Source organism: Mustelus asterias, chromosome 21 (genome assembly GCF_964213995.1).
Source record: "Mustelus asterias chromosome 21, sMusAst1.hap1.1, whole genome shotgun sequence".
NCBI classification, from domain to species: Eukaryota; Metazoa; Chordata; class Chondrichthyes; order Carcharhiniformes; family Triakidae; genus Mustelus; species Mustelus asterias.
The window spans coordinates 65302469-65330157 of NC_135821.1; the positions used below are offsets into that span (position 1 = coordinate 65302469).

The 27689-nt window shown below is 41.2% G+C and overlaps 1 protein-coding gene across 4 annotated transcripts in view; it reads right to left on the minus strand.

The window, feature by feature from the left end:
- LOC144509354 (AT-rich interactive domain-containing protein 1A-like) overlaps positions 1-27689 on the minus strand; it is a 151080-nt gene that overhangs the window by 88718 nt on the left and 34673 nt on the right. For all 4 annotated transcript variants that reach the window (XM_078238058.1, XM_078238061.1, XM_078238060.1 and 1 more), the window contains exons 2-4: positions 15094-15300; positions 2992-3105; positions 2057-2170 (exon numbers count right to left, since the gene is read on the minus strand). In XM_078238058.1, coding sequence (XP_078094184.1) covers positions 2057-2170; positions 2992-3105; positions 15094-15300 — 435 coding nt within the window. The remainder of the gene's footprint in view (positions 1-2056; positions 2171-2991; positions 3106-15093; positions 15301-27689) is intronic.

A 27689-nucleotide genomic window follows, 5' to 3' on the forward strand; every position in this document is an offset into this window, starting at 1 on the left:
TGAGATTACTGGTGGACATTTAAAGCTCTAAAAAAATGTTAGTATTTTATTAAACTTCCACTTCCATAACATTATCCATCAAACATTCCACATCTCAGTTTGTCTGCAACCCTCATTTGAGCTTATGTTATCTCCAGACATGACTGTTCCAGGAACCTCCTGGCTGGCTTCCATCTTCCATCCTCCATAAATTTAATTACATCAAAATCTTCCTGCCTGTATCTTAATTCATACAAAGTCCTTCCATCCATTATCCCTGTGCTCGATGATCTACATAGACTCCCAGTTCACAATGTTTTGATTTTAAAATTTACACGCAGTGTAAAATTCTTTGGGAAGGGCTTTGCCTTGCCTCATCTCTAATCTCCAGTCCCACAACACTGAAGTCTGTATTCCTCCAGTTCTGACCTCTTTCCCTGCTTCTTCTGCCACACTGTTGGCTCTGCCTTTAGCTACTTAGGATCCAAGTCCCTCCTTGAACTTCTAATCGTCTCTACCTCTCTTACCTCCATTATGATGCTCCTTCAAACCCACATTGTCACAGAAGATTTTGATCAACTGCCCTGATTTCTCCTCCACTGACCAGGTGGCAATTTTTGTCTGATTGTGCAGTTACTTTCAGACAGTTGGTCACATTAAAGACAAGTGCAAGTTTATCTTGTTTGATCAAAAGATTTTACACAGGAGGCCATGAGGCATGTGACACCTGTGCCTTCTGTGAAAAGAATCACCAGTTAATTTCATTCCACTACTCTTTCCCCAGATCCATTGGGAAGTTTTTTTCTGATTTACCTCAAAACTCCTCAAAAGTTTGAACGCAATTGCAACTACAGCCCAACTAATGGTTTGAACAAGGCTAGCATTATCTCTAATTTTGTATTCTTGCTCCTTTATGGAACTTAACATCCTAATCTATACATTTTAAAGCACTTTATGAAGTGGTCCTACTGTTCTTAAAGATTCGAGTACTTGAGCCACAAATCTCTCTGCTCTTTCACTCCTTTCAAAGTTTACCTTGGTAAAAATGTTTGATCTCATACACTGGAACACAAAACTAAATAATAACCATTAGATTCAAACTGTACACACAATAGTCACATCTCACACTTGTTACAGTAATCACAGCGATAGACTCCACACAGGTATTGCAGTTTTCAAAAAATGGAAGATCAAAACTCACTAGAGCGCTGTCAACCAACCAAACACTTTCATTAGAAATTGCAACAAAATTATTCACGATGAAATGTTATCACACAAATACTGAACTGCAACATAGTTACACAATAATTCATATTGCACATGGGATATGGAACAAATTTCCAGTAACTGATTATTCCCATGAATTAAAAGTCTTGGGGTAGAAATTATGAGCAGTCTCCTGCCAATTCTGGTGAAAGACTAGCCAAACCCTCAAGAAAATGGCAGAATTGGCCATTTGTTCCTGAGTTCTGTCTATTACCGAGCGATGACAGGAGATAAATGGAGCATTCGTTGTTGTAAAACTGTCAACTTCAGCCATTATAAATTCCTACAGCCACATTCAGAATGGAACTTGCCAATATAAACTTATCACATTGTAACGACGCCTTCCAGCCAGTGAAAAGGCTGCAGCATCAACATTAGCAGGGTGACCATAATTACATCATGACCAGCTTCCAAATACATTTTCCATTTACAAATGTAACCAGAGCAACTTGTAATGGAAATATAACAAAAGGAAAAATGTATGACTTTGAAAAAGGAACCGAATCCTGTGTGCATTTCAGTCCAACCTACTCCACCCTCTAACTCCACTGGAAACCTACATTGGATCTTAGCTACCTGCCTCATCCCACCTTGCAACAAACCTCAATAGCAATTTTTGAGGTAGAAAGATAAAAGAAATTGGTGACAGAAAAAACAGCAGCTTCCAATCTTGTTTATTGTGGCAGTGTCGCCATTTCTCCATCCCTTCATAAAAACACCTTGAATACTTATTCTAGCAGTGATCTATTAAATCATCAGCATCTACCGGATGTCTAAGCAGGCGTGAAGCAGCTACTAGGTAGTCACTCACCGGTAGGCTGGATGGACGTCCCTGCTGCATGAGAGTCAGCTCCTCCTGGTTGGGTTTGTTGGAAGTCAACCCCTGCGGAGCCTGAGTGGCAAATGCTTCCTGAGACAAATCCTGCTACAAAATAGATAGAAAAACTAGCATTCATAAGCATTCTGGATCGTACAAGAAACCAGAATTGACTGCTAACGATCAGAACTGGCCCAATTTGATCCTATTAACAAATCAGTTAAGTGCGTGACTTTCAGGAGTGAGAGATGGGGGAGTGTCAAAGAGCAGAAAACTTTACTGCTTTCTTGATTAACAGCTAGTCAAAAAACTGGTCTCTGGTTATGTTGGCAAATGAAAGCTGGTTGAGATCTTCAACTGTATGGTTGAACAAAGGCAACAGTGGAGCTATTATAAATGGCCTCTATGGGCGATAAAAAGCCAGGACTCCAGATATGAATACCTATCTCAAAAGCACACAAGTATGAACAGCAGGAGCAGGCAGGAACGGGTTCGACTGGGACCTCCCGACAAACATTAGTCAACACTGTTCCAGTGAGAACCGAAGATCTCATTAATTGCGAAAGCATATTACGTCAACCTTTCAACTACTTAAACTTTTGCAGCACCAGCTACATAAAGATACAAATGGACATATGCTATCTGAAACATGGTGATTAACTGCTGTTTCTTCCACTCAGCATATCCAACAGGTAGCGTGCATTAACTGTGGAAGAACATGTCACCAAGTCACAACTACTACCAATCCAAATGACTGCAATTTAAATTTTTAAAATGCAAAGTCCAGCCCAAGTTAGTGCCCATCTCCTGCACATCACAGTGCAGCATCAGGGGATGAGATGGGTGTTGAAAGCATTACAATAACAATGCTTGCTGAAAAATGGGGCGATGGAAAAGCATTCTTCTTTAAGGCCTAGTATAAAACATACCTGCTGTACTGGGAACCGTTGCTGTTGAGGGTAGGAAGGCTGCTGCTGGTTGTAATATGGTGTCTGGCCCTGCTGACAGTAACTGGCTGCACCCTGCTGGTTGTATGGAGGCATCTGCGCAGAGGGAAAGAACACACTTTAAAAATGTGATCTCCAAAATAATTCAAATATTCCTCAAGTTCACTCGCAGAAAGGAAACGGAAACAACAAAATGCAAAAATGTGGTCCAGAAATCGACTGAAGAAAAATCTAACTGGATTTGACTTCAAGGAGCAGAAAGACAACACATTATTCCAATTCTGTTATCGGCTGAACAATATTGGAAACATTTTCCTTCAGAGTTACAGGCATCGTGTGGCAAAGCACTGCTCCCAGCTGGGCACAGAGGAGTGTCACTGGAAAGTGTGCAGCTGTAAGCAGCACGTAGTGTTGGGAACATGCAGTGGAGCTGATCAGGATTCACTTTCAATGCCGGAAACTGCTCGATACACATCCAATGTTACAAAGCGCCACTCATTAGGCACAACAGGGCACTCGTGACTTTGAATAAAGAACTGCTAATTTTAGGATATTGGAGACCTTCTTGTTGCAAAATCAGTCTCTAGAAACTAGAACAATAAAGACAGATAGCAGACCAAGAGTCTCTTATGATGGCACTTGTCAGTTTTCATTTATTTTTCCCATTGAATATTTGCCTCGGTTGTTGATGTGGCATTTACCACTTTTCAGAAAGACTTTTCATTTACAGTATTTGTGCTAACAACCTTGAGAGCTTACATTTTTGGCAGTTAAAATTCTAAATTCTAAATTGGGGCAAGGCCAATTTTGATGGTATCGGGCAGGAATTTTCAAAAGTTAATTGGGGGAGTCTGTGGGAAGACAAAGGGACGGCTGGTAAGTGACATGCTTTCAAAAATGTGTTAACCAGGGTTCAGGGTAAACACATTCCTCTTAGAGTGAAGGGCAAGGCTGGCAGAAGTCGGGAACCCAGGATGACTCGGGATATTGAGGCCCTGGTCAAGAAGAAGAAAGAGGCACATGACATGCATAGGCAGCTGGGATCAAGTGAATCTCTTGAAGAGTATAGGGGGTGTAGGAGTAGAGTTAAGAGAGAAATCAGGAGGGCAATAAGGGGACACGAAATTGTTTTGGCAGACAAGGCAAAGGAGAATCCAAAGAGCTTCTACAAATACATAAAGGGCAAAAGAGTAACAAGGGAGAGAATAGGGCCTCTTAAGGGTCAACAAGATCATCTATGTGCGGATCCACAAGAGATGGGCGAGATCCTAAATGAATATTTCTCATCAGTATTTATGTTGAGAAAAGCATAGAAGTTAGGGAACTTGGGGAAATAAATAGTGATGTCTTGAGGAGTGTACATATTACAGAGGTGGTGGTGCTGGAAGTCTTAAAGCGTATCAAGGTAGATAAATCCCCGGGACCTGATGAGGTACATCCCAGGACGCTGTGGGAGGCTAGGGAGGAAATTCTGAGTCCCCGAGCCGAGATATTTCAATCATCGATAGTCATGGGTGAGGTGCCTGAAGATTGGAGAGTGGCAAATGTCGTGCCTTTGTTTAAAAAGTGCTGCAGGGAAAAGCCTGGGAACTACAGGCCAGTGAGCCTCACATCTGTGGTGGGTAAATTGTTGGAAGGTATTTTGAGAGACAGGATCTACAGGCATTTAGAGATGCAAGGACTGATTAGGGACAGTCAGCATGGCTTTGAGAGTGGAAAATCATGTCTCTCAAATTTAATTGAGTTTTTTGAAGGGGTAAACCAAGAAGGTAGATGAGGGCAGTGCAGTTGATGTTGTCTACATGGACTTTAGCAAGGCCTTTGACAAGGTACTGCATGGTACGTTGTTGCATAAAGTTAAATCTCACGGGATCCAGGGGGAGGTATCTAAAATTGGCTTCTTGACAGAAGCCAGAGGGTGGTTGTAGAGAGTTGTTTTTCAAACTGGAGGCCTGTGACCAGCGGTGTGCCTCAGGGATCAGTGCTGGGCCCACTGTTAATTGTCATTTATATTAATGATTTGGATGAGAATATAGGGGGCATAGTTAGCAAGTTTGCAGATGACACCAAGATTGGTGGCATAGTGGACAGTGAAGAAAGTTATCTCCAATTGCAACGGGATCTTGATCAATTGGGCCAGTGGGCTGACAAATGGCAGATGGAGTTTAATTTAGACAAATGCGAGGTGATGCATTTTGATACATTGAACCAGGGCAGGACTTACTCAGTTAATGGTAGGGTGTTGGGGAGAGTTATAGAACAAAGAGATCTAGGGGTACATGTTCATAGCTCCTTGAAAGTGGAGTCACAGGTGGACAGAGTGGTGAAGAAGGCATTCGGCATGCTTGGTTTCATCGGTGAGAACATTGAATACAGGAGTTGGGACGTCTTGTTAAAGTTGTACAAGACATTTGTACGGCCACACTTGGAATAGTGTGCAATTCTGGTCACCCTATTATAGAAAGGATATTATTAAACTAGAAAGAGTGCAGAAAAGACTTACTAGGATGCTACCGGGACTTGATGGATTGAGTTATAAGGAGAGGCTGAATAGACTGGGGCTTTTTTCTCTGGAGCGTAGGAGGCTGAGGGGTGACCTTATAGGGGTCTATGAAATAATGAGGGGCATAGACAAGGTAGATAGTCAATATCTTTTCCCAAAGGTAGGGGAGTCTAAAACTAGAGGGCATAGGTTTACGGTGAGAGGTGAGAGATACAAAAGTGTCCAGAGGGGCAATTTTTTCACACAGAGGGTGGAGTGTGTCTGGAACAAGCTGCCAGAGGTAGAGGCAGGTACAATTTTATCTTTTAAAAAGCATTTAGATAGTTACATGGGTATAGAGGGATATGGGCCAAATGCGGGCAAGTGGGATTAGCTTTGGGGTTTTAAAAAAAAAAGGGCGGCATGGACAAGTTGGGCCGAAGGGCCTGTTTCCAAGCTGTAAACCTCTATGACTCTGACTTCAATACAGCAAAACACCGTCCAGTGCCTCTAAGGAGAAAGGGAGGCAGGGGGCTGGGGGGGAATGGAGACGGTGGGGAAGTGGGACCAAGAGAGGGAGGACGAACTGCCAGAGCAAATCAATAAAAAGAGTGATGTCACAAGACAACAGGTAGGCGAGTGGTTGGTGAGTATTAAAGCATTTTCTTTCTAAACTGAGACAGTGGTTTAAACTAGGGCCAGGAAACTATACAACATTGTATTGAATTTATAGTTTAACTGGTTAAACTAATAAATAAAACTACCAATTAATAAAAGCTAAATAAATAAAGGCTAGTCTAAAATCTTTCAGAGGAAGCTGTGCATCTGGACTGCAGAATAAGTTGTGGAAGGTGATGCTGTCCTGAGCATACATATCTGCATGTCCGTTTCGAATCTCTTCGGCCCAGTCATTGAGCTGGAGTGCAAGTTGGAGACACTCCAATATATATGGGAGGGAAAAGAATGTTCACAGTTTTATCCAGAATATAGTCACAACCAGGGGAAAATACAAGTCAGGAAAGGGATGATGTAACTGATATGGAGTCAGGTAACAGGGATTTAGGAGAGGCTGAGGAGGATGTGCTGCAAACACTAGTCCTGTCCAACAGCTCCCATGTATTTGACCTATAAGGTCAAACAGAAAGACTGCAGGAAGGGCAGCCACAATGCAGACCAAGGCACAGTGGCTCAGAAGGCCGTCCAGGAGATGCAAGAGCAGATTAGAAACGTATAGTAATAGGGCACCCTATAAAGTTTATTTATTAATGCCCCAAGGCTTACATCAACACTACAATAAAATTACTGTGAAAATCCCCTAGTCTTCACCCTCCGGCACCTGTTTGGGTACATTGAGGGAGAATGTGGTATGGCCAATGCGCCTGACCAGCAAGTCTTTTGCACTGTGGGAGGAAACCGGAGCATTCGGAGGAAACCCACACTGACATGGGGCGAACATGCAGACTCCGCACAGACAGTGACCCAAGCCGGGAATCAAACCTAGGTCCCTGGCGCTGTGAGGCAATGATGCTAACCACTGTCGCTGTGCCACCACTAATTAGAGGGACAGATAGCATCCTCAGCAGCTACGAACAAGAAATGTAAAGGCTGTATTGCCTACCCAGTGCCAGGATTTGGGATATTTCAAGGCAACTAGGGAGAGGGTAAAATCCATTGTCATGTTGGAACAATCAATAAAGGCAGGAACAGGGAGGGGGGCTGGTGAAAGAGGATCAAAAATTAGGCTCCAAATTAAAAAGCAGGGCCTCAGGTGTAATAATCTATGGATTATTGCCCAAATTGTTCACAAATTGGCACAGTAGTACAGATCAGAAGAATTAAGATGTGGATAAAGGGCTGATGTGGAGGAGTTCCTTTCCATGGGACACTAGAAGCAATTCTGGGACAGGAAGGAGTTGTACTGATGGGCTGGGCTCCACTCGAACTGGGATGGGACCAGTGTCCTAGCAAAAAGGGTAAACAATGAGGTGGCAAGACTTTAAACTACAAGAAACAATCAGCCTAAATGTAAAGAAATGGGTAGGAGAATTTGGGAAATAATCACGTAACAGAGAAAATAATGAAGTTAGAGGAAATATTAAAGTTACAGAGGACACAGATGGCAAGAAATTAAATAGTGTTAGAGGAGTCTTAAAAGATTGTTAACCACAAAATATAGGGAAATCCTATTAAAGATTAATTGAAATGTCTGTTGAGCAAAGCAGTGTCCATAATAAAACAGGGGAACTGGAGGGAACCAGACCTAGGGATTACTGGGGCATGGCTACAGAAAAATCAGAACTGGGAATTAAATATTGTAGGGAATAACATATTTAGAAGAAATAGGGAGTAGGAAAAGGGAGAAGGACTTACTAGGGATAACAGTTAAAGTAGAAAAAGAGACGCAGATATAGGCAAGACAATGTAGAATTCATAAGGATAGAGATTAAAGATTAAAAGGGATATATATCTCACTAAATGTGCAATAGTGGAAGGGAGACAGAGGAAGAAACATGTAAACAAATTCAGAAACCGAGCAGGCGAAGAGGATAATGGATCAGAGTTCCTACAATGTGTACAGGACTCCTTTGTAACCCAATATGTAAAACTGCATGAGGGAAGATTCATTACTGAATTTAGTAATGGGGAATGAACCAGAGCAGACAGAAGTAAAAGGAAACATCAAGGTCATTGTGACCATAACATAACATACACTTTATGATAGAGAAGTACAATGAAAACCAAGTTAACAAATTGGAGAAAAGGTAGTTTTTAAGGGGTTCAGAAGAGAATTTAGGAAAATAGAATGAGTAGTTATATTGGCAAACGATGGCACAGAACAATAATTCAAAACACTGTTCAGAGAGTGCAAAAGAAATTCCACTTAAAGAGCAAACTAAACACTAGTAGGATTCCATGAATGAATAAAGATGCAAGAGAATAACTGAGGGTTAGGAAAGAGGCATACATTAACTACACAGGCAGTGGAGGCATGCATAGTAAGAGATAATGCAAAGATATTAGGAAAGAAGCAAAAAAAATTAGGAAGGCAAAGAGGAGCTATGAAATTATCAAGGGACATAAAATAGTAAAATAAATTACAGGCACAATTTTAAAAAAGGAAGCCTGTGATGGGAAAAGAATCATTAGTGGATATACATGTTAATACCATAGCTAATGATAAAGATATGGCGGAAATATTAACTAATTATTGAATATGTACCAGCGAGATAGAAAGATAGACATGTCATTGAATGATGAGATGAGCAATAACTGCATTTAGTATTAAAAAACAAATGCAATGAATAAACAAACTCAAAAGGATAAAACCCCTGGTCAGGACAGATTGAATGTTAACCAAATCTAGGGAAGAGACAGGGGAGGCATTTTTACTAAATATTGAATAATTTGTTACAAAAGAGTGTAAAAGAATTAGCAGACAGCTGATATATTCTGACATTTAAGGGGACAGAATATATCCAGGGAATTATGCACTCGTCAGCTTATCAGTATCAAATAAAAATAATGGAATCCCTTCTAAAGGATGGAAGAGAAGGGCATCAACAGAAAAATATAATGAATAATCAACATGGATTTCATAGAATCCCTACAGTGTGGGAGGAGGCCATTTGACCCATCCAGTCAGCACCCACTCTCCGAAAGAGCATCTTACCAGATCCACCCCTCCGCCCTAACCCCGCACATCTACCTTGGCCAATTCATCTAATTTGCACGTTTTTGGACTAAGTGGGAAACCAGAGCACCTAGAGGAAACCAACGCAGACACGGGGAGAACATGCAAACTCCATGCAGACAATCACCCGAGGCTGGAATTGAACCCGGGTTCCTGGCTCTGTGGGGCAGCACTATGCCACCGTGCCACCCAAAAATTTCAAACAGCAAAATTTGCTTGAGCAACCTTATTGAATATTTTGAAAAAGGTAACAGAGGGAGTAGACAATGGTAATGTAGTAAATGTATTTATCTGGATTTTCAAAAGACAGAGAACGTGGAGTCAAGGGACGAGTGACAGAATGGATCACAAGCTGGCTTTGTGACAGAAAATAGCGTGGGGGAGTAAAGGTTACTTATTCAGAGTGGCAGGAGATGGAATGTGATGTTCTAAAAGAATCATTGCAGAGACCACTGATGTTCATAATTTACATTAATGATTTGGACTTTGGAAGCACATGCAAATTTTTCTAAAATTTACAAATGACAAAAAAAATCAGGCAGTGGGGGCGAGGGAGAAGGTGGGCAATACTGAGGACTGTCGCAAATTACAGATGAGCATTTAAAATCTTGCAGAATGGGCACATAAAATTCAAAGCGGGTAAATGTATCACGGTTTTGTAAGGAAGAATAGGGAGGTTACTTATTACTTGGAAGTCTAGGGAGCTAGAGGAACAAAAGGAATCTTAAAGTACTAATCACTAGAAGTTGTACCACAGATTAGCAAGATTATATAAAAAGCAAACCAGACCCTGGGCTTTATTTATAGAGGGATTGAATTGAAAGGTAGGAAAGTTATGATAAACCTGTATCGAACCTTGCTTACATGACAAAGTACTGCATGCGGTTCTGACTCCATATTACAAGAAGAAATTAGATGCAATGGAGAGGGTGCAGAGAAGACACCAGAAATGGATGGGTATACATATAATAAAAGGCTGAGGGGTGACCTAATGCAGTTATTTAAAATTACAGAAGGTTTTGATAAGAATGGATATAGAGAGAATGTTTCCACTTGTGGGGAGGAATTAATGTAAGATAGCCCCCAAAAAATCTAATTGGGAATTCAAAAGAAACTTCTTCATCCAATGAGTGGTGAGAACGCTAAATTCACTACCACAGGGAGCGACAGAAGCCAATAGTACAGATGCATTTAAAGGAAAGTTAGAGAAGTATGATGGAGAAGGAAATAGATGTTTACAATGGTCACAATGTACAACTTAGATTAGGAGGTTCGAGTGCAATAAACAGTGGCTGACATGGATCAAATGCCATGTTTCTATGCAATATACCCTATGTAAAGCAAACATTATAAAATATAGGTTTTAAGGAGGCCTTTAAACTGTGGAGAGAATTGCCATGGCAATGGGGTCCAAGGCACCATCTCCCAACAGTTAAAGTTTTCTGAAAGGATATATATCTGAAGGGCGGCACGGTAGCACAGTGGTTAGCACTGCTGCTTCACAGCTCCAGGGTCCTGAGTTCGATTCCCGGCTTGGGTCACTGTCTGTGTGGAGTTTGCACATTCTCCTCGTGTCTGCGTGGGTTTCCTCCGGGTGCTCCGGTTTCCTCCCACAGTCCAAAGATGTGCGGGTTAGGTTGATTGGCCAGGTTAAAAATTGCCCCTTAGAGTCCTGGATGTGTAGGTTAGTGGGTAAATATGTGGGCGTAGGGCCTGGGTGGGATTGTGGTCGGTGCAGACTCGATGGGCCGAATGGCCTCCTTCTGCACTGTAGGGTTTCTATGATTTCTATGATTTCTATGAAACACGTTGAACAAAGCTGAACCTCAAACAGGGCACATTTGCAGTTGCCGAGTGCAAGAGACAAGTGGGTTCCCAGTATCGTTGCCAATAATGGATGTAAACCCAGTGTTCTTCCACTAGTGAATACAGCTTCAGTCTACCACTAATATTTTTACATACACATTCAGTCTCAAGGGATTCATCACATGGGTGGTTCAGGACTAAATGTTAGTACATCAAGTCCAAACATTTTTAATGCAACCGTAGAAGTTTACAGTACAGCAGGAGGCCACCACGACTGTTTCACCTCTTATGCAAACCAAAACACATCTAGTATCTCTGCACTCACCCTCCAGAGCCCTGTACCTTCCTTTGCATCTAACATTTATCCAATTTTCCTATAAAAAGTGGAATGGTCTCTGCCTAACACTTCCTGTGGCAAATTATTTCACACTCCAAGAAAAAACCTCTCCTAATCTCTTATTTCAAGTTTAGCGATTGTCACTGATTTCTAACAACTGAGTCTTTCTCCATTCATTTCATTAAAACCTCTATTAAATCTCTTTGGCATCTCAAATCTTTCATCCCATCATTTCCCAACAGTGGAATCATCCTGGTGAATCAACACTATTTACTAACCATTGCTTTCAACAAATGAATTCCTTTACACACATTCAATACCTCAATTTAGAAATCCCAAATTAACTACCTGCTTTTGAGGAACTATGTATTGGGGGTCTTTCTATTTATCCACATCCTACAATGTACCCATCAAGTGCTTGTGGTAGGGATTGAGGCTTTAGTCTTCCTGATGCTTAACTGAAGGAAATTGAAGTCCACTCAATAATGGATAACAGACAAGCAGCCTTACAACACAAGAGGTATTGGAAGATCAATGGAGATCGGCCTGATTTTAGTGAAAGACAAAACATCTAGTTCTTGGAAATGAAATGGGGAAGTAGATAATGGAGGACAGGGTAAACATCTAGGGAACATCAATCAAATTGCAAGTTCAGAGAAAACTGAGAAAAGGGAAGCGATTAAAAGGAAAAAGAAAATCTCATTTAAAAAGAACAAAAAAAATCAACATTTTATGTCAATGACCTATCAACAAATGATGCTGAAGGTAGATCATTTATCTGAAACATTTAACTTTGTTCTCTCTTCACAGATGCTACCCAAGTTGCTGAATTTTATTTTTGTATTAAAATTCTACTAGAAAGAGTGCTAGGAGCAGAATCCTGTCAATTTTTAAAGTGGATAAATATTTGAAATATAAAAAAGTAGAAAGCTTTAGGAAAAGAAGTGATGCAGAGTAATAAGAACTTAAAAAAACATAACTGGATTCATTTCCAGGGGAATAGAATTGAAAGCAGGGAGGTTATGTTCAACTTGTATAGAACCTTGGTTACGTGATACTGAGTATGGTGAACAGTTCTGGTTTTCATAATACAGAAAGGGTACAGAGACACCAGAGAGGGTTTAAAAAAGATTTACTAGAATGATACTAGCACCGAGGGGATATAGTCACCAAGAAAGTTTGAACTGGCTGGAGCTGTTCTCTCTAGAAAAGGGAACATTGAGGCGTGACCTACTAAAATAAACAATAGACTTAGAGAAGATGTTTCACCAGAAGGCAAGGCAAGAACTATGGGCCATAAATGTAACATTGTCACGAAAATATCCAATAGGAAACTCAGTAGAACTTCTTTATTCAGGAGGGGTTAGAATGTGGAACTTGCTACCATAAGGAGTGGCTGAAGCAACTATCATAGATGCATTTAAAGACAGATAAAACATAAGAGGACAAAGTGATAGGTTTATGATAAGGTTAGATTAAGGAGGCTACGAGTAGGCTTGCATGGAGCATAAACATTAGCTTGGACCTTGGACTAAAAAGCTGTTTCTGTGCTGTAAATATTTTATAAAATGCCTGAGCTGAATGGAACGTTCTGAGGGGTAGCACAAGGATGGCATGTGAAAAGGGCCTTCCCCCCTTTTTTGGTAATTTATTTCAAATCAATTCAAATTAAATCCAATCATGGTCACCCACGTGAAGGGACAAACCAAATCCAAGCTGACAAGACAGGGATATTGCACCCGATCTTGGGCTCGATCAAAAATGATCCAAGCTGGCAAGATGAGACATTGTAGTCCATCCTGGGCTTGACCTAAAGCTTGGAGTATGGGCAGCAGCGTGATATAGTGGTTAGCACTGCTGCCTCTCAGCACCAGGGACCTGGTTCGATTCCCAGCTTGCGTCACTGTCTGTGCAGAGTTTGCACATTCTCGTGTCTGTGTGGGTTTCCTCCGGGTGCTCCAGTTTCCTCCCACAGTCCAAAGATGTGCAGGTTAGGTTGATTGGCTATGCTAAATTGCCATTTAGTGTCAGGGGGAGTGGGGATAGGGGCTGGATAGGAGGGATCATGGTCGGTGCAGACTCAATGGGCCGAATGGCTTCCCTCTGCACTGTACGGATTCTGAGTCATCTTAGCCAAAAGGCTGAGGTAACTTTGAAAAATTGCATCAGGTAAAGCCTCATTGGCTACCATGATCCTTAACTCTACCCTAGCCAGGGCAAACCACAATCACAGACGTCAGCACACCAAGTGCAATGGGCTTGCCTCGTCCTCTGCCTGATCATGTTTTCACCCCTGCCTTACCTGTGCTATAAAATTCAGATTCTATGATCTTCGGCCCAGACTCACAAGGGCAAAATGGGTACCTGTGCAAGTTCTCAGAAAATCCTCCAGAGGTAGGAACAAAATTAATTATCTGTCACATTCTCGAGCAGCTTTGAACCAGTCTTTCAAAGATTAACAGTTGTAAATATGTAAATACTCACCAGCACTAGCTACCTATCGCATTTTCTACTGACTATCCTATGCAGTCATGCAGGGCATACCACAGGCAGGGAAGGGTTAGGGCATCAACTATTTATGTCAGTTTTTGATATGGATTTTGTGATACAAAAACAAAACTATTATTCTAAGATGGTCAACATCAATGACTGATTCTACGGACATTGCCCAGATACACTAACTAAGGAACTGCAGGCTACTCATTGATCTTTAGTCTGATGCCTGATTTCTTGCTTTTAATTTTAGGACTTCTCCCTATCTCCCATTCTTTTACCTACTTGTTTACAAATATGCTGGTGACATTTTATTAGTGCATTTGAAATGATGCAGAGAGACAGCAAGCTTCCACAGAGCACATCTTCAATCCCAAGCAGCCCAGAAAAATACTCCACTACAAAAGAATAAGGAACCAAAATATAAGCAAATAGCAGCATGAGAAATAGACAAAATGGGAAGTTCCAGATGATCATAGGGACAGGGAAGGCCAGAAACTAGATCGAAAATTGAGTTAAATCTCTTTCATAATAAATCGCAGTGGAGTTTTACTTCATTCCAAGATCCCCAAGTGTAATTAAAGGATGGAGAAAAAGTAAACTCTGTTATGGGCACAAATTCTCTAAAATTTAATTTCCATTCACATTGGGAAGTGAACAGCTATGAAGTGTACATAAGGATAGGTCAAACCGAAATCTTCAACACAACTGCTTCTCATGCCCACCCAATTGCAAATCATGGCAGCATCATTAGCAACAGTAGAAATCTTGGCAACTGTGTAGGAAAATTAAAGAAGAAATCAGGACAGTCCATGACAAGGTCCACCTGCTCCAAAACCTTGTTAGAAGGGAGGACAGCATCATCAGCATCTAGCCTTTCCTTACAAACTTTCTCTCAGCTTGGTTGCGATTAGCAACTCAATGTACGGATTGCTGCATCCAGCAAGAGATACAGCTGGCCTGCCAAGCACTCCATAATTACAGCAACTTCTCAAAACTATGTGAAAGAGAATGAATTTTCTTAGAGGTGAGCATGGAACAGTATTAGGACATAGCTGAATGAAAAAGCCATGAGCAATTGGACTTTACTATAGGAATTGGAGATACATGGCCTCACACACTGAGAATGTCTTGATTATAGAAAAATAAACCACTTTTATAAATATTACAAGTAGTGCAAACACAGCAACACAATTTAAACAAAGCTCAGTTTGACAAGTAAAGCACAAATGATGCTTATATACACCGATGATTGGCACTGCAGTAATTTCTCACCTGTTGTGGGTACTGCAGCCCGCCCCCCATGGTGCCTTGGGCCCGGCCCTGCACACCCACGGGATAGCGCTGAGGCGCTGGAGGTCCATACGGTTGTCCTGGGTAAGGTCCGCTCTGTTGCGGTGGTGCCTGCTGTGCATATGGATTATTGCTGCCGCCATACAGCTGAGGTCGCTTCATCCCCATCTGGTCCATAGGGCTAGTTGGCTGATAAAGGAAATTTACCAGTGATTAGTTAATGATGAAAATATAATTCCACCACCAAATTCTAACAGCTAAAGTTGTTCACACAATTCAGGCAATTGCATGAGGTTTCCAAAATGTATATAAAGGAGAGAGAAAACGAGCCAACATGTTTACAAGCCTGGAAATACACTGAATGAAATGAGACCTTTTTCCCTCTTTTAAAAAATGTATTTTCTCTGTTGAATATAATACATGTTATCAGCAAGGAGATATTTTAAAATTATAAGACCCAGTCAGTAAATCAAATAGATGTTCCATGGTGTTCACTCACTCAAAGCAGCCACTGTTTAAAATAGTTACTGACATTCATTACTGCCTTTAAGCCTGTCTTATCGAAATTATGCTCAAAGTGACCATCATGTGACAAGCCAACACCTTGTAACAGAAGTCACTGTATTATTAAGGGAGCAGTGCATTCTTTGAGCTAAAATCTCTAATAAGAACCCAACACAGGATCAAAAATTAGTGATTGATATTAATGTAGAGAATGCAGGAATAGACTGAATTGTTGCATAGTATTATGTATAATTCTTATCAAGTAGTACGCACATCACAAGAGTACAGGATCAGGCCCCAGTCTGTTGGAAGTCAACTGGGCAGGACTTAGAACATGCTCCCATGATGCAGCACAACAATTATCAGCTCATGTTACTGGAACATCTTAAGCAGGAGTTGATACAAAGGGCAAGATGCCTAAAAGATTGTGAAGATAGCCACTGCAGAAAGAACAAGGCTGCTACTGACATCAATGTTTAGCACCCAAGCCAATGACTGAAAATGTCCATAATTGGGAAGTCAACTCAGGAGGTGTTCTGAAAAAGTTGATCTCAATTAAGCAATAAAACAAGATTCAAAATTTACCAGTTTGTGGAAACTAATGCCACCTTTGACAGATTCCTAGCAGTTTCCACCATACTCCCAATCTTTACAACAATGTGTTCCCAACACATGTACAAGGAGAATTTCTCAGAACAGTTGCTGGGTTCTCAAGGTATTAATAGAATTAGGCTGGATAGTTACTTGTTCACCAGTGTGGATACAATGGGCTGAATAGTCTCCTTCCATGCTGCAAATTTCCATGATTCTATAAAATATATTTGAAGTACTGTAACACATGGTTTTAGTATAATAGAACAGCCCCACAAACTGAAGTAAGCAGTGTTCACCCTTGGCAGGGGACAGATGTTCCTCCATATGACTATCACTCCTTTTGTGTCATATATCATCAAGAAGAGAAGCCAACATACAACCCAAGACCAGGGACTTGATGACAGCTATCCTTCAACATCTGTACTGCATAATTTCCATGTCAGATATTATATTTTCTGACAAACCCAGAGATATACTTTCTTTCCAAGATACCTTTAAGAGACCTCACCAAAGGGGGCAGCATTGCTCCTGTTGGCTCCTAGTTAAACAGATCACCTATTGGTTTACTGGTTTAAAAATAAATCAGAGCCAACACATGAATATAATTCCTCTGCCACTGACCTCAGTGCCATTTTCCCTCAAGTTAATCAGAAAGCAGCAACAGAAACTTTTATTCTGCTCAAGAATCAAAATCTATTGTTCTTCCTGGGAGAGAAATTGTCACTAAAGACATTGGTCTAGCATTTTGCCATCCCTCAAATATTTTATTAGAAGTTGAACTACTCACATAAACAACATGTACGTGCAGCGATTAGATTTTAGACCTAGGTTTTTAATGCATGAGGGAAGAATAGCAGCTTTCGACAGGATGGCAATGTTACACTGTTGGCTGCCATTTTGTGAACTACTGTGGACATTTTGTGGAGTGCACTAATGCAGGCACTGCACACTTACCATAACTGCAGCTATTCAGACTGTGACATTCCAGCTTCAGAGCAGAAACAACAGTTATATGGTGGTCTTTACATAAAAGCATCCTATGATGATACAAACAAGCAGTCATTTTTAAAATTTATTGGGCAATGTAAAAACTATGAGTGACAATTCTGGGAACTGCTCACTGATGCTCAGTTCGCACGTGAAAAGTTTAGAAATTGTACAAATCAAATTTGTAAAAACAACCAATTATATCTGTGGAAAGTTGAAATCCCTGAGCTGATAGGTGGGTGTAACATTTGTGCCACGTAAATACCAGGAAACTACCAACTCCGAAACAAAATCACCAAACCATTGTCCCCTTCCAGTAGCACCACCATTACTAGTCTGCCACTATATACATTCAGGGGTCACCACCACTGAGCAGAAGCCAGACCGAGCAAGCCATAACAAAAACCTGACTACCAAAGTGGAGCTGAGACTGGGTATTCTGCAACGAGTACCACCTTCTTCATCTACATCTCCATCATACCATCTCCAAGCTTATCTTGTACAAGGTCCACTTAATGCTTCTTTGACCCTTCCTCTGACCTGATGACCCTATGCCCTTCCTTGCCTCTCATGTTGCCCAAGATTTTAAATACTTCCTCCTCCTTGGGTCTGTTAGCCATCATTGTCCCCCTCTTCAAAATATATGACCACATTTCCTTCAATCCATGTTTACATTTCTCCAATCTGTTATATGCCGTCTGGCAGTACTGAAATGCCCCCAAGTTCACAAATGATACTGTCTAGTGACAGTAATTTAGTATTTTGTTTACAGCCTTTAACACTTTTGACCAGACAATCCTGTTTATAAGCACTCCTCCAGTGTTTAGCTCAGTGGGATTGCCTTAGATACATACTTGGTTACCCAACTATGGCCAACGTATTTCTGGCAATAACCTTTCTTCCCACTCCTACATCATTACCTCTGGAGTCCCACAGGATCTTTCCTTGGCTGCTTCCTATTCATTTATACACCATCCCTTGATGGCATCATCAGCAAATAAAGAGGTCAGGTTCTAGATGTGTACCAAAGTTCTGTGTCTCAATCCTTCTTATGCCTCCACAATGGGCCTTCAATTTTCTACATGGTGGTGCTCCACTCAAAAGGGGTCTGCTCTCCTTCACTATCTTTGCAGTTATTCCACCCTTACTCCATTTAATTGAAACAATCTTGATTAAAACATACACGGTCTTAGGGGGTCTTGACAGGGTGAATATGGGGAGGGTGTTTCCTCTTGTGGGAGAATCTAGAACTAGGGGCTGTTGTTTAAAAATAAGGGGTCACCCATTTAAGACAGAGATGAGGAGAAATGTTTTTTCTCTCAGAGGTAGAGTATCTTTGGAACTCCCTCAAAAGGCAGCGGAAGCCGTCTTTGAACGTGTTCAAGGCAGAGTTAGGTAGATTCTTAATAAACAAGGGAGGTGAAAGGTTATCGCAGGTAGGCCAGAGATTACAGTCAGATCAGCCATCATCTAATTGACTGGCGGAGCAGGCTCGAAGGGCTGAGTGGCCTAGTCCTGCTCCTAACTCTTATGTCAAGCACTTCTCTGGTTCTCCAACTCGAACCAAGAAAGAAGAGTGCAGTTCCACCAAATACAAGTCTTAATATTTAATGCCAAATAGCAAAACATCATGGAGGTGTCTTTTACATCACATGAAGTTGCTGTGTGGAAGTGTCAGAGACCCCCAACATCCGTGCGCTGCCTCTTTTACCTTCCTGTCTGGCACCACTCCAAGAGCTCAACTCTCACTGTTATGCTTTTAGCTTCAAGATCCGACAGCAGTTTAAGAGACCCGTGAAAACATTGGCCTCCAATGTGTCAGGTCCCTGGAGGTCTAGCCATTTATATTAACTGCTTGAATCCGTGTATCTCTGATCAACAGCACACAGTGATGTAAATCTACCGTTTATTATTTCTGGTGCAGAATTACAACTCATGTCATTGGCCCCTCCAGGGTACTGACACTTGAAGGAAATAAACACAAATCATTACTTTCGATGATCAATAAATTAAAATATTATTCCACAACTGTGAAATTTAAACAAATTAAATGAAAATTTGGGGTTTGACTAGCAAGATAGAAATCCAGACTAATAATTTAGAGATCACAAGTTAAAATCCACCCATTGCAGTTTGGAAGCTATTCTATTCAGCTTTTAAAATAAAATCCTTATGCCCTCTGGCAAAGCAAAAATCATAAACATTGTATGGGAGCAAATTACAGGACTTTTCCAAATACAGATCTCTCTCGCGCACACACAGACAGTGGGTGAAAGGGGGCATGCAACAAAAGGCAACATTAAGAAAAAATGAGCAGGCCTTTTTGGGAGGATATTATGCACAGAATAGATTACAAACAGAAGTGAAGTTTCCAGCAGTCCAGCACAACTCATAAGAATTAAAATTAGCCAGATACCATTTGGCACAAGAAATGCAACATTATGCAAAAAGAAACAGTTAAAACGTCCTCCAAGATGCTTCACTTACGAAGGATTACACATGCTGATTATGAGTAGAACAGAACTGCAGTCATAAAGGGGTAAAAATAAGGTTTCTGTGCTCAGGCCTCTCCCATTTATTCCACAATTACAACAGAATATCACATATAATTAATATTGATCACCATGACAGAGACACAATTAGTAAGTGCTCATTTCCCTCAACGCCCCATTCAGTACCTCATCCAATCAGCCTCTTTTCATACGGATGCTGGAAAGGTAGCTGTTGGACTATTCTACCATGTGGTTCCAATAACCATGGTCAGCAGAAATGGCTGCAATCACTTTCAACTTTTCACTCTTCTAGCTCAGGAACATGCAAACAGACTATCAGCAATAATTAGCATCTATACAGTGCTTTTAACACAGTAAAGCATCTCAAGTTGCTTCACAGGAGCATTATCAAACAAAATTTGATACCAAGCCATACAAGATGATATTTCAATTGGTGACTAAATCTTGGTGAAAGAGGTAGGCTTTAAGGAGGAAAGATGTAGTGAGGCAGAAACATTTTAAGCATGGAGTTGCAACAATTGACACCTAGGCTGCTGAAGGTGCAGCCGCAAGCAGTGGAAGAATTAAAATTGGGGAAGCACAAGAGCCAGAATTGGAGGGCTGCAAGGACCTCAGAAGATTGGAGCACCATGGTGACACAGTGGTTAGCACTGCTGCCTCAGCGTCAGGGACCCGGGTTTGATTCCAGCCTTGGATGACTGTCTCTGGAGTTTGCACTTTCTCCCCATGTCTGCTTGGGTTTCCTCTGGGTGCTCCGGTTTCCTTCCAAAGTCCAAAAGATGTACAGGTTAGTTGGATTGGTCAAGCCCCTAGATCTAGTGTCCCTAGATGTGTAGGCTAGGGGGATTAGCAGAGTAACTGCGTGCAGTTACGGGGATAGGGCAGGGAGGTGGGCCCGGGTAAGATGCTCTGTTGGGAGTCAGTGCAGATTGGATGGGCCGAATGGCCTCCTTCTGCACTGTAGGGATTCCATTCTGTGATGATCGTAGGAATATAGGTAATTACAGAGATATGGAAGGTAATGACAAGGACAGATCAGAAAACAGATGAGCAAGTTTAAAATTGATACATTGCTGGACCAGGAGCCAATATAGGTCAGTGAGCGCAGAAGTGATGGTTGAACAGTGTTTGATGCAAGTTAGGAGGTGGGATGTAGGATCTTGCACAAGTTTGATCATGAAAAGTAGGAGGCTGGTCAGGGTCATTAAATCTATAGATAAAAAAGATGCTGAAAAGCGTTTTCAGCAGTAGGTGAGGAAGATGACTGAAATTGTGGATAGGGTCTTCGGTCAGAAGCTCAGCTAAGGGTAAATGGTCTAGTTTAGCTGAGGCAGTCACTAGGGGGAGAGGAATGTATTTGGTGGGTAACGGAACAGAGTTTGTGGCATTTGTAGAGATAAACAGCCTACTGGAAAAAGTAGTTTCTGCTCTGCTCAAGGGCATCGAATGGCAAATTTTGCTTTTTGGGGTGAGAGCAGGAGAGAAATGAAGTGAATAAATCAGCCTAACAGGTAGAAAATTTACAGTATGACTGATCAGAACATCCAGTATTTCAGAAAGATACAAATATGAAACCGAGCTGGAGGCTCCTGCCAATTGAATCAAAATCCTCCACACAAGCATGTTGCAATTCAGTGATACTGTTACTCAATAACCCGAATGCAGAATTTCAATATCTCTGGCAGATGCCACTGTTTAAAAGGGTGTAGGACACAGATAGTGCAGCAAGTACCCACTCATCTCCTGCAATTCCCAAGGCTTCAGCAATTGGAAGTAGGTATTTTACAGTGAGGTAAAAGTTCAAATAAAGTTACCATCTGGGTAGAGCCCCAGCTTTGTCATACCGAAATATTCTAGAATGTATTCTAGAATGGAACGGCAAACACTTTGTTCCCTGCTCAAGTGGCCACTCTGGAGTACGAAATGGTGGTGCTGTCAACAAGCCGGCTGAATATGGATGGCATCCTACACTAGTCCAAAATTATCCTGTCCAAACAAGTTGTTCAATAAACACACTTTCCAGCAAGGGTCTTCGGATAACAATTAGGAGGGGGAATGCCAGACTAATTTTCCGCAGTAAATTTGGCATCTTGAACCCAATTATCGCACCCCCACTATTGCTGAGATTAGCTCATTCAACACAGATCAAGGATGGAGCTACTCAAATAATTTACAGAAAGTACAATATGAAACAGGCCATGAGGCCCAGTCAAGTGTTTATCCTCCACACAGATAGTATCCTCATTCAATCTTCCCAGATCCCCCTCAATTCCCTTTCCTTCATCTATTCTTCCTTAAATGTTGACACATTGTCTCTGCTTCTATCAGTTAACTTCAGTGAATTTCACAGCCTTACTACCATGAGTTTAAAAAAAAGTTTTTCCTGCGTTTAATTTGCACTTAAGACCTCCCAGTCACTGGAAACGGTCCACTTATTCTGATCTACCCTCCAACATTTTAAGGGGTCAGTTCAGCTCAGTTGGCTGGTTCATGATTCAGAACAATGCCAAAAGTGCAGGTTCAATTCCTGTACCATAGAAACATAGAAAATAGGAGCAAGAGGAGGCCATTCAGCCCTTCAAGCCTACACCGCCATTCATTATCATGGTTAATCATTCAGATCAATAGCCTGATCCCACCTTTTCCCCATAGCCTTTGATCACCTTTGATTTAAGTGCTATATCAAACTGCTTCTTGAAAACACTCATGTTTTGGCCTCAACTACTTTGTGGTAGCAAATTCCATAGGCTGACCACTCTCTGGGTGAAGAAATTTCCCCGCTGCTGTGTCCTAAACAGTCTACCTTGTGACTCCTGATTCTGGACTCACCCACCATCGGGAAAATCCTCCTAGAATCTACCCTGTCTACTCCTGTTAGAATTTTATAGGTTTCTGAGATCTCCCTCATTCTTCTGAACTCCAGTGAATACAATCCTAACCAACTCGATCTCTCCCATCCTCGGAATCAGTCTGGTAAACCTTCTCTGCACTCCCTCAAGAACAAGAACATCCTTCCTCAGATAAGGAGACTAAAACTGCACACAATATGCCAGACATGGCCTCACCAAGGCTCTGTATAATTGCATTAAGGTATCCCTGTTCCAGTATTCGAATCCTCTCACTATGAAGGCCAACATACCATTTGGTTTTTTTTTTACTTGCCTGCTGCACCTGCATGCTTACCTTCAGGTGAGTGGTACAATAGGACACCCATCTCGTCGCACATTCCCCTCTCTTAAATTATGGCCAGATAGTAATCTGTCTTCCTATTTTTGCTACCAACGTGGATTATCTCTCATTTATCCAAATTATACTGCATCTGCCAATCATTTATCCACTCACTCAACTTGTCCAAATCACACTGAATCTGCATCCTCCCACCCAACTTTGTCTCACCTGCAAAGTTCCCTCATCTAAATAATTTATATAGTGAATAGCTGGGGTCCCAGCAGTACCCCACTCATCATTCACTGCCTGCCATCTGGAAAAGACCCATTTATTCTACTTTGTTTCCTGTCTGCCAACCAGTTTTCTATCCATCTTAACATAATGCCCCAATCGCATGTGCTTTAATTTTACATGTTAATCTTTTATGTGGGATTTCGTTAAAAGCCTTCTGAAAGTCCAAATAAACCACATCCACTGGCTCCCCCCCTTCAACTCTACTAATTACAACCTCAAAAAATTCCAGTAGATTTATCAATCATGATTTTCCTTTCATAAATCCATGCTGATTCTGTCTAATCCTGCTACTGTTTTGCGGTAGTCTTTGGATTCTAGAATAAAATCTAATCGATTATAGAATTTTCCCCACTACCAACGTCAGGCTTACTGGTCTATAATTCCCTGTTTTCTCTCTACCTCCCTTTTTAAACAGTGGGGATACATTAACTACTATAGTCTCTGGAACTGTAGGAACTGTTCCAAAGACTATAGAATCTTGAAGATGACCACCAATGCATCCATTATTTCTTGGGCCACATCCTTAAGTACTCTGGGGTGTAAATTATCAGGCCCCATGGATTTATTGGCCTTCAATTCCATCAGTTTCACCAACACCATTTCTCTGCTAATACTGATCTCCTTCAGGTCTTCCCTCTCACTAAACCCTGCGTTCCCCAACATTTCTGGTATCTTACTTGTGTCCTCCTTTGTGAAGACAGAACAAAGTATGTATTCAGTTGGCCAGCCATTTCTTTGTCCCCCATTATAAATTTCCCTGTCCCTAATTGTAAGGGACCCCCATTTGTCTTCACCAATCTCTTTCTCCTCACATACCTATAGAAACTTTTGCAGCCAGATTTGTGTTCCCCGCAAGCTTACTCTTGTGCTCTATTTTGCCCTTCTTAATCAGTCCCTTGGTCCTCCTTTGCTGAATTCTAACCTGCTCCCACCCCTCAGGTCCGTTGTTTTTCTTGGCCAACAGAGCATCTTTGTCAGGTCCAACCCCTGCCCTGTCCCTATAACTGCGCACATTTACCCAGCTAAACCCCCTAACCTACACAACTTGAGACACCAAGGGGCAATTTGGCATGGCTAATCCACTTAACCCACATATCTTTGGACTATGGGAGAAAACCCATGCAGATGCAGGGAGAACGTGCAAACTCCACATAATCAGTCACCTAAGTTTTGACCTGAATAATAAATCTAAACTGATCCAAGCAAATATTTGTTACGGTGAAAGTTTCAATTATCAGCGACCATTTAAAATTCCGAAATTAGGAAGAAGAGGTACACCTATTTTGCCTGATGTTTTGTGGCGTTATGCGTCAGATAATATAAACAGGTTCACAAGTTAATTGAACAGGTTTGTGAAAAGATGGCATGTTGAAAGATGGGACAGTTGGTTCAGATCCATTGAAAGACATTCACCTACAAGTGTGGGCATACACTGTTGACAGAAACAACCTCTAGACTTCCCAACATAACAGACCCAGATTTATATGGGAATTATTAGCAAAGAGGTTGTAACCATGTCATGGTACTACTTATAGCATAAGCATAAAGAAAATACTTCACACCAATTACCAGTTAAGCCCCACATCCTGGGTTTGTAAATTGAAATGAATGCCAGGTTAGAAAACCATGGAGGCTTTCAACACAGAATGGAGCCATTCAGCCCATCATATCCATGCCAATTATTTGTTAGAGCACTGTCAATTATTGTAAATGTTACACTTCTGTGGCACAGAAATATTTATGCTGACCTCTTATTTAGTAGTATGGAGAATATTGAATATAATTCTGAAAGCTGTTTTCCAGATCCATAAATTGCTCAAGTACAATTTACACAATGGAACACAAATCTGACTGATCTCAGTCTGAGCATTTATTTAGTCATGTCATTTTAACTTGTTCATGCACCTAATACCTAGTAAATGAGAAGTATATAAAACATGCGGCTATTAACTGCAAATTAAGAAATAGTTTATCAGAAGCTGCTGTGCAAATTTATGCATCAAGCTGCGAGAATCCATTTACTGACCCCCACTTGCCATTAAACAATATGTACAGAATTAGCTCCTAGTCAGTTTTAATAGTGTGGGGACTTTACAAATAGTATATCAATTTGTATTCAATTGAAACTGCAAGCCACAAGATTTAAAAATTCTTAATTATCTAATGCATTCTGAAAATCACAGATACCACATGAAATGATTTGCCTGTACTTAAAAGGAAGACACTTTAAATACCAGCCATGTAAATGGGAAAACTAGTTACCAGGCAGCTAGATGAAGTTAATTAAAATTTAAAAATATTTGCAAACCAGAATAGAAATTAAAAATCAGGAGACTTTGGAATTTTGTCAGGAAAGTAATTAGAAAAACTGAAGCTGATCAAACTTGGCAATGTTTAACAAGGAGAGAAAAGGCGGTTTCAAAAGGCATCATTAACATACTTCAGAAATAGTTCCACTAACTGTCCCAGACTGCATAGCGAGGTGCTTGGCATTAGCAAGACAATGCTTACAGCAACAGAGTTAGTTTAAAGTACAACAAAGTGAAATTGAGTCTACAGAACAGAAATAGGCCATGCAGCCCAACTGTCTATAATAATGCTTGCAGTCAACAGTGCCCTCACACCCAACTTCATAAAACCCTATCAACACTTCCATCTAACCCTCTTTCTCTCTCTAGCGTTAATCTAGTTTATCCTTAAATACCTGTATGCTATTCCTATCAACTACTCCTCGTGGCAGTGCATTCTCTATTTAATATTTAATAATACGTTTCTCCTGAATTTCTTATTGGATTTATTAAAGACAATTTTAATGACCACTAGCTTTTGCATAGAACATAACAGCGCAGTACAGGCCCTTCGGCCCTCGATGTTAAAACATTTCCACCATATCTACTCTATGAAACCCTTTCATCATCTTAAAGACCTCCATCAGGTCATTCCCTCAGCCTTCTTGCTTCTACAGAATTGAACCCTCATCAGTTCAGACATTCAAGATAGTTATAACATCTCAGTTCTGATATCATCCTTACACTACCTTCTTCAATATCTCTATAATCATTTGTATAACATGGATAGAACTGTGCATAGTACTCCAAGAGTCAAGTGTGGCTCACAAGCTAAACTTTAACTTCTCTGCTTTTCAATCCCATCCCTGTAGAAACACACCCATGTGCCTGGTCGCTTCTTTATGTATAACTTTATTAACATGCTTCACTAATTTCAATGATTTGCGGATATGTAACCACAGATCCCTCCATTCCTTTACCCCATTTAGATTCATAATATCCAAGTACTTTTTGACCTACTTATTCTCCCTACGAAAATGCACCACCACATAATTGCCAATTATACATCCATTCTGTAATTTGTGTAGTCTTGTATTTTGTTGCCAGTCTTCTGCTTTATTAATTACACACATGCTGTCCAGAAATTTTGGAAATTTTATTTTGGATTTCCAAGTCCAAATCATTGACATTTATTATAATCAATTGTGCCAGTACCAATCCATATGTGTCACCACTTCCCACCTTTTACCATCTGAGCAACTACACACAGCTACACAGAACATAGAAAAGCTACAGCACAAACAGGCCCTTCGGCCCACAAGTTGCACCGAACATGTCCCTACCTACTAGGCTTACCTATAACCCTCTATCTTACTAACTTCCATGAACTTATACAAAAGTCTCTTAAAAGACCCTATCGAATCCGCCTCCACCACCACTACCGCCAGCCGATTCCATGCACCCACCACCCTCTGAGTGAAAAACTTACCCTTAACACCTCCTCTGTACCTACTCCCCAGCACCCTAAACCTGTGACCTCTTGTGGCAACCATTTCAGCCCTGGGTAAAAGCCTCTGAGAATCCACTCTATCAATACCCCTCAACATCTTATATACCTCTATCAGGTCACCTCTCATCCTTCGCCTCTCCAAGGAGAAAAGACCTAGCTCTCTCAACCTATCCTCATAAGGCATGCCACCTAATCTAGGCAACATCCTTGTAAATCTCCTCTGCACCCTTTCTATGGCTTCCACATCCTTTCTGTAATGAGGCGACCAGAACTGGGCACAGTACTCCAGGTGGGGTCTGACCAGGGTCCTATACAGCTGCAGTATTATCTCCCGATTTCTAAACTCAATTCCTCTATTGATGAAGGCCAGTATTCCATACGCCTTCTTAACCACAGCCTCCACCTGCGACGCTGCTTTGAGCGTCCTATGAACCCGGGCCCCAAGATCCTTCTCATCTTCCACACTGCCAAGCGCCTTACCCTTAATATTATATTCTTTCATCCTATTCGACCTGCCAAAATGAACCACCACACACTTATCTGGGTTGAAGTCCATTTGCCACTTCTCCGCCCAGTCTTGCATCTTGTGTCTCGTTGCAACTGCTGACATCCCTCTACATTATCCACAACCCCGCCAACCTTTGTGCCATCAGCAAACTTGCCAACCCATCCTTCCACTTCCTCATCCAGGTCATTTATAAAAATCACAAAGAGCAAGGG